Below are 12,687 nucleotides of genomic sequence, written 5' to 3'. Positions count from 1 at the left end.
TTTTTATCTTTTTTTCATTTTATCATTAAAGTATATATATTGTATTTGAAAAAAGCTTAGATTTATATAAATCAAAAGAAGTAATATTGGAGATAATAAAATATTGAGAAATCAAATTGTGTAATTCATATTCTAAATTTGAAAACTTTGTAACTTAATATTAACATTTATCATATATTATGTAAATATAAATCTCTAACAGATCAGGACCACATACAAAACACAATAAACTATCTCAAAGAAATCAATATGTTCAACAAGATATAAGACTGAAGCAGTAGATGCGATGTAAAATTTAAAAAACGAAGAACAAATATAAATATATATTTTAAATAACAAATTATGTAGTACATAAATATCAGCAATCTATATTATTAAGTACATATTAGTTAAAATAAATAAATTTACTCAAATATATTATTGTATGTATCAGTTTACTCATCTGAGTTTACAGAATTTTGTATGAAATACATATTTAAATAAAGAAAATTTGCAGATTTATGTTCAGCACAAAATTCTATAAAAATTCCCATTGAAGGGTAGAAGTGCCATTGCTGTGCAGAGTTATTTCATCGGTATTAAACAGAGGTATCACAGGGTGTAAGAAGATATAACCAAGAATAGAATGGAATGTCCAGTTTTTATTAGAGCATATCTTTCCCATAGATTCCTACTAAGCAATTATAAAAAATTTGGTTAAATTGGTCAGAAAGTATTTTAGGGACTGTAAGAAATGTAATATATATTTACATAGCCATTCAATTATAAATGTAAATATAAATTTCACGTTTATTGAACTAAAAAGTATTAAATTATATAAAAGAAGTAATATTTCACGAATCATTAAAATTTCAATAAATTTCAGATATTGAATAACAAATAATTATAAATAATGATAAGCACATAGGAGAAATCTGCAAGTATATAAATCAACTGATAGAGTGCTATTATGATGATATGTTGATACAGATGTGTACCATATTTTTTTAAAAATAAATTAATGAAAACTATATATCTATACTGTTAACTGTAATATTACCTGAATAATATCAACACATATCTTGTTATAAAACATCTACTATTTTCATTTCTATTAATAAGAAATAAGTCATCTAATAATATAGTTGTGAATCTAGTAATATGTGAATCTTAATTGGATTACCTTATATTTGAATATAATATTTTAAACATTCAATGTATATTTTGTTTTAATAATACAATATATTATATTCCCATATACAATTTATTTTTGTAAAAAATTAAACAACAATGTACACCAATACCTATTATTTGCAGTCTATCCAAATATTATCGATGTTTTTAATCCCAAATCATAATGAAATTTAAATATTCATACTTATTATGTCTTCATAGAAGTTTTAACAAAATATCTATTTACAGTTCTGTACATCATGGCGATACTGAAAAAAATTGAATGTTATTTTAATTTCCATTAACAGATGAAATAATAAAAAAATAAGTGAATAAAAATTAATACCTAAACAAAGCAATGATTCCTGGCATAAATTTACCAGAGTTGTAATAACGATAACCCATCATTCCACCAAGAGTTGTACTAGCTCCTAAAAAGACTCCGATATTAGTAGGATCTTCTGAAACTTGATAAGCTCCATAACCCAGAATGCTTCCAAACAGAAGTCCAGCACCCAAGGATGGAATGGAAGCTTTAAAAGAAAAACTGACTTATTATAGGAAGCAATTTGCGTTAATTACTTTTGAAAATAGAGAAAATTGAAAAGTAAAAATATAAATGGTGAAGTTACATGAATGACATTTACTTTTCCATTAATTACAGATAATAAAATTATTAACAAAATTAAACTTACCTGATTTTACATAACCGATTACACCACCTACTGCTATCGCTGCTGCATATGAGTATGCAGCAATATCCACAGGCATTTTAAATTATAGGATTATAGGTTTATTATTTTCTTTCTATATGTTTTTACAGAGTAAATGCTTCAATGCAAGATACCGAACGGTAAATGATAAACAGAACATCGATTTATTTTTTGCACGTCACACTTTCCGTCATGATGTACCTATTTTATAGAGAGGCCTAAGCATCTACATTATCTTCACAGACATGAAACTTTGTTAAAAGTCATAATATTAAAATCTTTAAACTGTTGCATTTCTCGATACTATATATTTCTAAATAACATTTTTATTTTTTAATTGAGATATATCCCCATCATTTTCTACCTGCTAATAAATAAGGAAAACAAAGTGTCACAACGTTTAAAAGCGCGGCTATATTCAGTGTGTAGTATCATACAGATATAATTTTTTTTTATTAATTTTCCATTAAGAGATATTGTAATTAAATACTTTATTACAAATAAAAAACAATTAATTACACTATATATATGTAGTTTCATGAATTTCATACTACTTAAAAAATTATTTTCATTATGTTACATTGCAAACATAATAATTAATTATAATAGTAGAAATTGACTTCGGAAAAATATTTGAAAAAACTGTAACAATATTCTGTAACTACCCATACAATTTTATTTCGCTTGTATATGAATAATACTCTACTACAGGAAATTTATATAAAAGTGATACTTTGACTTTTTCACAAAATCAACTTCAAATACGCATGCGTCTTAAATCAGTATCCACGTGAAGATAGCTTTATAAAAAAGTACAGTATCAATTGTAAGATTCGAATTAAATAGAAAAATAAGTTAACATACAAAGATCGTCTTATGCTAAATATTGCGACTTTTTCAACTTGATATTAAAGATTTTATCGAAACTAAAATATACTAAAACAAATGTAAAACAGAAGAAAGCTCAATTATAGTATACTTCACAAATACAAAAATAACAATTAGAGAAAAATTTGAATAGGATTCAGTTACTATAATTGTTGCGTTACATAACAAGAGTAATTTTTTTTTAACAAAGGGGAATTCGTGAATTATGTATACGTACCTATTAAAAATATTTTTTTTAAATTCGTAATAAAATTTTTAATTACAATACCATTACTAGAAAAAATTGTATGTGTTATAATTTTATCACAAGGATATTCTGCGATCGTAATTTAATTTGTGAACCTTGAATGCAGCTTTTACTTGCAAAGACCTTATTAGAACGTATATAACTAATGCAAAGAAACTCAAAACAAATTTTACGATAACGACAAATGATATAAAACTTCTAACGTAGTAATTGAATTACATAGTTCTGTATTAAAAGGTTCAAAATTCTTAAGAAAAATACGTTACATATATTACTCACTGATTGCATACGATTACTGTCCAATTATTATTTCATTTTTATTATTATTACTTTCAAAATTTATTTTGAGTTCCTCTACAACTCTAAGACAAATGATCGATACATGTAGTTCCATGTAAAAACTTGAAATGAAAATGTTTTAAATAGTAGAGTATTCTGAATATTTCAATTACTCTAATTTTTGACATTCAAAATTAAATCAATATAATGGAACATTTTTTCTGTCAAAAAATTCTATGTAAATTATTAATAAGTTGAAACTACAAGGACCATGACATCATGTGTATCTTTCGTACTTCGATTTATAGTATCTGATATCTCTACTTGGAAAATTGCGTTGTCAGGTCCGTCATCGGTGATTAAAGTCATCTGAAACAGTTAATCTTACGACAGCCACGACTAGAATCTATGATATCACTTTCCGTTACATGTTCGGAGTACTACGCTTCAGTGCTTTTCTTTAAAATTCATGCTGCATTATGTTGTCGCAAAATGTGTTGATATATACGGGAAATATACTTTCCTTAAATGAACCTAAAACAAAAACAAGTCAGAATCCTACGGACGAGGTAAGTTTATGAATGTCCTTCCAAAATAATTTTATTTCTGGAGGTTATGTCTATACTATAATAGTAAAGTACTGTCACTATGACGTTCGTGAAATATATTTTCAGCTAATCGAAACTCTAAAGATTGTTCTCCAACATAACGAAACTAGTGGTGAAAATCCAGTGGCTGTACGTATAAACATTTTCTACTTAATTTTAGAATACAAATGTCTTAATGTTATAAAATGCTTGAAGATCTATTCTGTTTTTAGATAACAGGAAAGAAAGATAGTACTTTACAAGATGTTATCAGAGAGGAAGTTAAAATAACTGTAAAAGTTTTTATGTCCTCAACTAATGTGAATTTATTGAAAGAAAGTATAGATGAAGGTAAAAAAATAATAATTTATTATTTTGTATAATAATATTATATTATTTATTTTACAATATATTATTTTATAGTTTGCAACTATTTGAATACAAGTGCAATTGAATCTTTAGTAATTGCCTATTCAGGCAAAGAAAATTCTGAAGATCTATTATCATCTTTGAAACAGTTATGGATTGGAATAGAAGAATATGTTGAAGTTGGTAAATTATCAAGCGTTGGTTTAAGTGACATTAGTACAAATATATTTATTGACTTATTTCAATGGGCAAAAGTAAGATTCTCATAATTTTTATATTTTCTGCATAATTGGATGTATAATATTATATAAATTTTGTGTCTTTCTTTTTAATCACATAGGTGAAGCCTAACATTGTACAAATTAGCTTGGCTACATGTTGTGTAGTACCACCTGCTTTGCAGTCATTCACAAAAGAAAATGATGTGCAATTGTTGACACACAATGATTCTGATCGTAAGTTGCTTTTGTTTAATAATAAAGTTTTTTAGACCTGTATCTTAAATATCTTTTTTCTAATTACAGAAATTATTCCTGCAGAAGAATTAAATAAAATATTTAATGCTGATGTCAAGTTATATTGGGTTGCCAGATATCAAATACATGTGAAGTGTCGTGGCATTTTATCTTCAAAAGGATACTTAGTCTATATGAATAAAACAACAACATAGCATATTGTTTTATAACAATACTGTAAAATACTAGATGGGCATAAGTTTTACAATAAAAATTGTGTTTACTTTCATAATTTATACTTATCAGGATTTTACAATATATTGACTGTATACATATAATTGATATTAATTGAGTCATGTATATATAAGATTATTGTAAGATTGTTGATGTGATCAATAAATGTCTATAACAGTTAATACATTTAATGTACAAAATTTATATGTAAATATTTTATTGTACCTATATAACATTTTTTATTTTATATACTTCGAACCTCGAACACGAATAGAAAAAACGTGACAAATACGTTTAGTAGTGTTGTGTAAGTCGTGTAAACAAAATAAATAAATATTTAAACAAGTTCAATAAAGTTTTTATTCTTACATATCATTACTTTTCATGAGAAAAATAAGTTTTTCTTTTTACATAAATGTTACTTATAAGTTAATTTAAAAGTAGATGAATTTTATTCAAATGATCAAATTGAAAATTTTTTTTATTAATTTTTACATTATTGGAGGGAAATAATAAAAACATTTAATTTATTTATGAATTACGATTATACACGTCTATTAATTGTATGTATGTATGAATACGAGTAATATTTGTGTCGGTCCACATTAAAATATTTGCAAATATCTACCATGAAAGAATGAAAATGAAAACTAAAAGATTTTTTAAAAAATAGCAAAACAGAAATAAGAATGTAGCAGAGGAAAACTCAAAATGGAAATTTTGTTGCAAAAAAAATAATTTCATTTAAGAATGCTCAGTAGTGATAAAGATGAACAAATTTGGGAGCATTACTTGGTATTAATGTACAATGTATTCCAAGAATTATTAATAGTTTTAATAAATATATTGTTTTAATTAAATAAAATAGTGTTTGTTTTATTTGGAACCTAATCGTATCTTTTATTTTATAGATGCAACACGACTTATATCGCGACAATTTTAAAAGACATATCTATATTAAACCGAGGTCATTTATATTTACATATATTTCATCAAGAAACCTTAGTTTACCGCGTGATATTTTAACTAAAACCCCAAAAAATATAAAGACAAATTTTCATATTTTTCATTTAATATTAACAAAAAAAATCACTATAACGATTTCAACGTCCAACATCTTTTGTCTATGATTTATTAGGTATATACATATTTTACAAAGTCCAAAACATAATTACAATAATCTAAAAATTTCAAAACGAATAACAGTTATTAATACGTTAATAATTCTACATTGTAATGTAGATAATCTTCCGAATGAAACCGCTCGCTGTCCAGTTTATAAAACAAAAATCTCATTTCCATAAAATATAATATTTGATCGTTTCAATTGTTAAAAATCTGATTAACCACGAATCAAACCTTAATTCCAACGTTCGACTCAAAAAATAAACGGAATTGACAAAAATGTAAAGAACAAATATAAAAGGCTAAATATCATCCCCTTATTGATTGGAAATTTTGTAGTAGATAGAAGTTACAGCCATCACTAGTAGTAACCGACTGGGAGTCCACTAGGCAGCAGGAACACAAGGAATCCTTCGTTTTATATGTGTCTCCCACCGCTGTCGCCGCCGCTGCCGCCACCGCCGCCGCCACTACTACCGTCGTCGTCGTCGTCGTCGTCGTCGTCGTCCTCGTCCTCCTCATCCTCGTCGCCGCCGCCGCCGCCGCCGCCGCCGCCGTCGTCGTCGTCGTCGTCGCAGGCCGGCTCGATATATGCGGACCGATTTTTCGTTTTGCCATCGGCTGCCTTCGGATCTTTCCCTTTCCTGCGCGTTCTGTTACTCTGCTCCCGCTCTGGGACCCTTTTGCGTTAAGCCGCACCGCGTGGCACACACGAGGACAACGAAACGATGGGACGGGACTTCGGGGGACTACGAATAGCGTAAACGCTCCTCTCCGCTTCTTCGCGATCCTCTCCTTCTCCCGCATCCTTCGTTCTCCGTTTCCTTACTCCTTTTCCACGGCACGCACACCTTCCTGCGTTCATCATTCCGCCATCTCTCTCTTTCTCTCTTCCTCTCTTTCTCTCTCTCCCTCGCTCCCTCTTTCTCTGCCGTTCATGTTTTACCGTTCTGCTTGAACACATTCGACGGCCACTCCTTCCCTCTTTTTCCCCTTTTGTCCTTCTTCCCTTCTTAACCCTGCCCTGATTCTCTCTCCGTTCACCGCTTTTGGGATCGGTCTTTTTTCAACGTTCCTCTGTTCCTCCTTCTGGTCACTGCGAAGCGGGCGGGGTATGCGAACGCCGCGATACTATGTTATGCCTCCGGACCGCAGGTCTGACATACTTTGTATGTTAATGCCACATAATGTCGGTTTTGTTCCTCTTTTCAGCATTTATTTGTTCGGCTTCTCGGACCTTTTGCAGGGGCGCGCACAAACCATAGTTCGTACCGCGCTTCGATCACTGTGCTATTTCGCGATCTGGCTATTCTACTTCTTTTCTTCTTTTCTCGTCGTGGACGGTTTGTGCCCTACGCGTTCTTACTGAAATTTATCCGGAAGTTGCCACCTTGAATTTGTTTCTAGATTCATTTTAATTTATGCACGCTTGGATTTCGTTTAAATTGAATTACTCGAGTGGTTTTTAGACACTTGAGATAATGGTGACGGTGAAGACTAAGAATGACGTAATTCAAGGTATAAACGATTAAGTGTTAAGGAAATACAATGAATCACGATAGTATTTGCTCAGACAGGATTTTAACGGAAATATAAGAAATAAAGATGTAATAAAGTAAATTTTCATGTTTTTACTTAGAGAGTGCATGAAAACAGTGAAGTGTTGTAATTTCTTAGACCAAGTTGGGTCATGAAATTACTGATCTTATATTTTCCTTCTTTGTTTTACAAATTCAATATAAAGTATTCTACCGTGCTCCTAACATGTTAGTGACCAGTTCGATGAAAGTATTGTTAAACGGCATTGAAACTGATGGGAGAATTAGAGATAAAATTGCTCGTGATGGAATAAAGTTAATAAATTTATTGCGAATGACGTTTCTCCGAAGAATAAAACAGATTGAAAGAAAGAAGCCAGAAAGAAAGATACATAAATAGGTATAACAAATAGAATCTGCTAACAAATGTATAACTGACGCAATATAATATTTTTAAATAAAATGTGGTAGAAAGAAGAAATACATTTCATCAATCTTTATACATTAATTAAACATGACCGTAATAACAGTTTATATATTCGCATAACAGTTCGTAATTACATAAATTACTATGATGTAGAAAAATTAAAATTTATTATAGGAGCAATAAATACAATGATATATTTGCATGTTTCAGAAAATTTTAAAAGAATGACAAAATACTGAAAATTATTGAAAAATAATAGTGAAATTATAAACATAACGAATATCTCATGAAATAAGCATTAATTATAATAGATAAAAGTAATTTTTCGTATGCCAATCATTTTATGATCATAATTATTGCTTGTAAAGTTGGAGTCGTTAATACTTGCATAACTGTCTCTACTCCTTTTTTGTGCTAGTTTGTAAGCGTTAGTTCGAACTGCGCCGTTTATCACAAGGCAGGAAATCAGTGCATACTGCGATAGACTCAATGCAATATATCTGAATTACATAATTGTGTAATCTGCGTTAGCTGTTACGTGTTTCGACGAAATTTGCAATATCGTTGATAATGAGTCTCAGTTTACGATGATGCAAGCTTTGGAATTTAGCCCGTAATACTCATACGCGACTCACGCAGTCATTAATTTCTTTCCACTTAATCAAACGTATCCAAGTAACTACAGGTAATCACCGGTTCTGAAGCACATTGGAATCAATTTATATGCAGAATGATTTAATTAACGGTAGGACCACAACAGAACAATGAGTTGTAATGCATTAATTGGCCGTAGCAATCAAATTGGAGTATAATTGAACTTTACATGGCGCCGAATATACTTCTTCTTGGTAGGTGAGATCTGTAGTTCCTACATGATGTACAATTCATCGTTTAAAATAGCTTAAGTGTTATTTGTTTCAATTTAAGTAAATAAAATAAAGGTAACGATAAAAAATGAAAATATAAGTCAGAACGAAAGGAATTACAAAATTGTTCATTTGTATTTGTAACTGTTAACAGAATTTAGTTAGTTTCAAATTCTAATTTGATAGAACAGTCATTTTTAAGGTACAATTAAAAATAAGACAAACAGCTGTTCGAAACAAAGTATAGATTAAACAAGTGAAATATAAAAATAATTATTATTCGAAATATTGAATGAAAGAAATGAATAGCATTATCGTAGGTGAATAAAATAGCGCACTAACGCAAAGTCTTCCAGAGGCAGCTGTCAAGACTTCATGAAATAAAGAACGTTTATCCAATAAAAATGACTGCTCAAATTTGATTTAAAATAATCAAATCTTATTTTATTTCATATGTTTTATTTTGATATATTTTACATGTTTTATGTTTTAGCATTAAATTATAAACCATAATACATGAGATGAAAATGGAAAATCTATTTTCAAACATTACTTTGGTAAGATGGTCATCATTACACTTTGGAAAAGGAATTAACGTTTATAATAAACCAAAGATAAATAAGAAAATATATTTTCCATTTATCACAGTTGATATTCTGCAATTTCTTTATTTTGTACTACTTGTTGCAAATGACTTTTTATGACTTATTAGCGTAAATCGCCGGTGTCTCAAATTTGGTACTTTGAGTTTACGATGCCAGGTAACTTGTGGTCCGAAATTTTGTCAAGGTAGTGCCAATAAAGCAGATTATAATTTATACAAGGTTTAACCAGTTAACTGTGTTTGACGAGTATACACGTCATCGTAATGCTTGACATGATACTAATTCTTTCAGCGATGAAGTTTTTATTTTCTCACATAAACATGTAATTCTTCTTTGTTTCTTTTTGATCTTTCATTAAAATATACTCTACGTGCATTCGCCCTGTGTTCGACGAGTACACGCTCCATTTTCCTATTTTATTGCGCGCAGAACCAGAGGTTTTTCCAACTGAATTCCACAGTTAACTGGTTAAGTAGGTTCAATTTTTCACTCCAGAAAGAAAACCTGTTAAATCATTTCTATATGGCCCATTCATTAATTATACTATTTTTAACATGGCTTAAACTCATCATGGATCTAACATATCTTCATGATCTTCATCATCACACATATTTTTTCAAAAAATATTCGTTTCATAAAAATTAAAAAGAGAACAATACTAACTTCAGAAGAAACATTTCAAACAGCACTTCGACACTTCAAACGAATACGAAAACATTGAAAAACGCTTCGACATTCAATCGATCACTGAACCAATCAAATTTCCAACAATTAAAATCCCAACGTTCTGCATTAGCATCATTTACAGCGAAAAAAAAAACGGAAAAGAAGAGAAAGCGAAGACAGCGAGAAAAAGCGAATGTTGTCCGAAAGCAGATCTCCAGGAAGAGTAACCGTCATAAATTTCTCGGTGGACGAATTAGCAGTGGTTCCGAGTTTGGTAGCGATTACCGGGGGAGTACCCGCTAACCGCATGCAGCATGTAATATAGACCTGCTGGAACGCGATTCCGCGTTGACAGGTGATGCAGTCGCGGAATTGCCTTTCGCATTGAGTGCATCTCGCAGTGTTCGTGAGCAAAGTGTCTCGCCGTTGATGTTTTCGCTAGACGTAAGAGGGAGAGATAGAGAGTTGTCGCTGGAGCGAGGGAGAAGCCGGGCCGGTGTGTATCGGCGAAGCGGACACAGAAGCGGCGAGGGAACGGCAGTAGCGAGTAAAACGCGAAAGCGCCCTCGCTCGGTCCCGCGCGATGCAAAGACGGGGTATAAATAAGCGGCTGCCGTTTGCGGAAGCAGAAAACGGGCAAAAGGACAGAAATAAAGAAGGAGTTGAAGAAGAAAGGGAGGCAGCGACAGAGAGAGGAATAAATAAGCGGTGCCGGGAGAGCGAGAGGACAGGCAAAAGTAGAAGGAGGCTTGGAGCAGTAGCAACGGCAGAAGCACAAGCAGAAGCAGAAGCAGAAGCTGAAGCAGAAGCAGCAACGGGTCCCGCCGTTCAGTTCCTTGCCGCTTGGTCGACCAACGTCCTTCCGATCTACTACTTTTGCGGTGTACGACCGTCCTCGCATTGAAAACTTTCCAGCGTGTCCTGCCTCCTCTACGAGACCGCGGCAGGTGTACTTCTGTCTCGTTATCCGGAAGGCCTCTTCCTTCTCCACGACGATGCGTTCGAAGTGAAGATCGTAGATCACTTCGATGGTGTATCAAATGCGTTTTAAAGGACGAGTGAATTTTGTCGTGAGAGGAAACGGGAGATCAGCAACATAACCTTTGCAAGATTATTCAAATTTTCAGCTTTCTTCAATGACACTTGAACCGCTTCTCCTATAATATCGAGCCAGGCTCGTAATGAAGATCTTCAATCGAATTCGACAAATCTAAATGTTATTTATTTATTTGGAATGTAAATGAAATATTATTTGTATATTATTCATGTTTAGCATACACTCTTTTCTTTTTTTAATAAATTATGACGATATAGTAATTCTATCAAGTACGGTTATGGAAGAAATCATAGGACAATGGGTTAACTATAAGAATTATCAGTTTGCTTATAAATCTGAATATCTTTTCTGTGAAGGATCACATGATAGCAGGATTCATAGTTCACATCCTCTTTCTGGAAACTTTTGAAATATGGTCGATTGCCAACGAAGATTCTTTCACTTAACCATCGGCCGGTTAAATGTTATCGTACCTAAATCTCGGGTAAATCAATGATGTAAGTATGATTTCCTTTTCATGGTTCCGTTGCCTCGCCTTCAACTCTATTCCGATGTATTCGCTGCATATCAAGAGTTACTAGAAGTTAGTTCATGATAGTGCCTCACTTCTTTCTTCAACGAATTTATATTTTATCTACTGTATAACGCTGTTTAAACGTCTCATATACTGTATATAGAACGAGAGAGTAGAATGTGTATCGATTCTTGGAATATTCCACGATTCTTTTATTGACGAGACGAACGTGTGAGATAATCGATAGGAAGTGAGAAAGCAACTAAAGTGTACTGTACTAGATGCGATGTACACATGAACTATGTTAAATTAAAGTTTAATGAAATTGTATAGTGATTAAGTGTGATAGATAAGTAATGCCAATAATTATGATTCTAATTTAGAAATTGTATGTTAGAAATTGAATTGATTTGGTAATTCAGTCTGTATAATTAAAACTTTTCATCGCTTTTATCTACTAAGAAAAGACAAGGCTGTTCTGTTATTACCCATGACGCGTGACATCGGAATTTTTAGACACAAAGTAATCAAATGTCGGTCTAATGTCTCAGTTGATAAATCAATATAGCATAAATACATGTATCATATATAATATATGATGTATATGATATATTTAATAACAATTTTATCACGATTAGTTTACATACAAAATGTCCACACAAAGGTAAACTCGTTACGCAAATCATGATACACCTATTACAAAACGTCGAAAAAATATACAAGCCTTCAATACGTTCATAAAGTATAAAATATCTTATCTTCTTCCAATTCTACTTATCAAACCTTAATTTCCACCGCACGAGCAAGCGTACTGACAGCCTGAATACCTGACATATAAAACTCCCAGCATACCAACATATTCGCATGTCGAATGTAAATCAATGTAAAATAATCGGAAGCGTTTCAACGAAACCAGAAAAAAGTCATGAAACGCAAGCTGGAAGCAGCCGGGCACCCGGTTAATG

At 31.5% G+C, this 12,687-nt stretch overlaps 2 protein-coding genes across 2 annotated transcripts; one reads left to right on the top strand and one right to left on the bottom strand.

Annotated features, from left to right (window-relative positions):
• Window positions 1–1,224: 1,224 nt before the first annotated feature.
• On the bottom strand, window positions 1,225–2,088 carry LOC116432883 (transmembrane protein 14C). Its single transcript, XM_031990348.2, has 3 exons — window positions 1,848–2,088; window positions 1,499–1,685; window positions 1,225–1,421 (listed from the first exon to the last, which is right to left on the bottom strand). The coding sequence occupies exons 1-3, from the start codon at window positions 1,921–1,923 to the stop codon at window positions 1,361–1,363; spliced, it is 324 nt and encodes a 107-aa protein (XP_031846208.1). The 5' UTR covers window positions 1,924–2,088; the 3' UTR covers window positions 1,225–1,360.
• Window positions 2,089–3,513: 1,425 nt separating this feature from the next.
• On the top strand, window positions 3,514–5,124 carry Gclm (Glutamate-cysteine ligase modifier subunit). The gene is made up of 6 exons (XM_031990329.2): window positions 3,514–3,848; window positions 3,954–4,016; window positions 4,100–4,217; window positions 4,290–4,489; window positions 4,576–4,690; window positions 4,760–5,124. Exons 1-6 carry the CDS (start codon window positions 3,759–3,761, stop codon window positions 4,903–4,905), a joined length of 732 nt encoding a protein of 243 aa, XP_031846189.1. The 5' UTR covers window positions 3,514–3,758; the 3' UTR covers window positions 4,906–5,124.
• Window positions 5,125–12,687: the final 7,563 nt, after the last annotated feature.

Source organism: Nomia melanderi, chromosome 3 (genome assembly GCF_051020985.1).
Source record: "Nomia melanderi isolate GNS246 chromosome 3, iyNomMela1, whole genome shotgun sequence".
NCBI classification, from domain to species: domain Eukaryota; kingdom Metazoa; phylum Arthropoda; class Insecta; order Hymenoptera; family Halictidae; genus Nomia; species Nomia melanderi.
The sequence above is the reverse complement of the archived record's forward strand: the minus strand, read 5'-3'. Positions and strand labels throughout refer to the sequence as shown.

Bases quoted from the DNA above. Each gene is read 5' to 3' on its own strand.
- LOC116432883 (XM_031990348.2), bottom strand. From the start codon at position 1,923: ATGCCTGTGGATATTGCTGCATACTCATATGCAGCAGCGATAGCAGTA. The intron at 1,686-1,847 runs GTAAGTTTAATT...TTTCTTTTAAAG, and splicing joins AATCGGTTATGTAAAATCAG to CTTCCATTCCATCCTTGGGT. The intron at 1,422-1,498 runs GTATTAATTTTT...AATTTTTTTCAG, and splicing joins GGAATCATTGCTTTGTTTAG to TATCGCCATGATGTACAGAA.
- Gclm (XM_031990329.2), top strand. From the start codon at position 3,759: ATGTTGTCGCAAAATGTGTTGATATATACGGGAAATATACTTTCCTTA. The intron at 4,017-4,099 runs GTACGTATAAAC...TTCTGTTTTTAG, and splicing joins GTGGTGAAAATCCAGTGGCT to ATAACAGGAAAGAAAGATAG. The intron at 4,218-4,289 runs GTAAAAAAATAA...ATTATTTTATAG, and splicing joins GAAAGAAAGTATAGATGAAG to TTTGCAACTATTTGAATACA.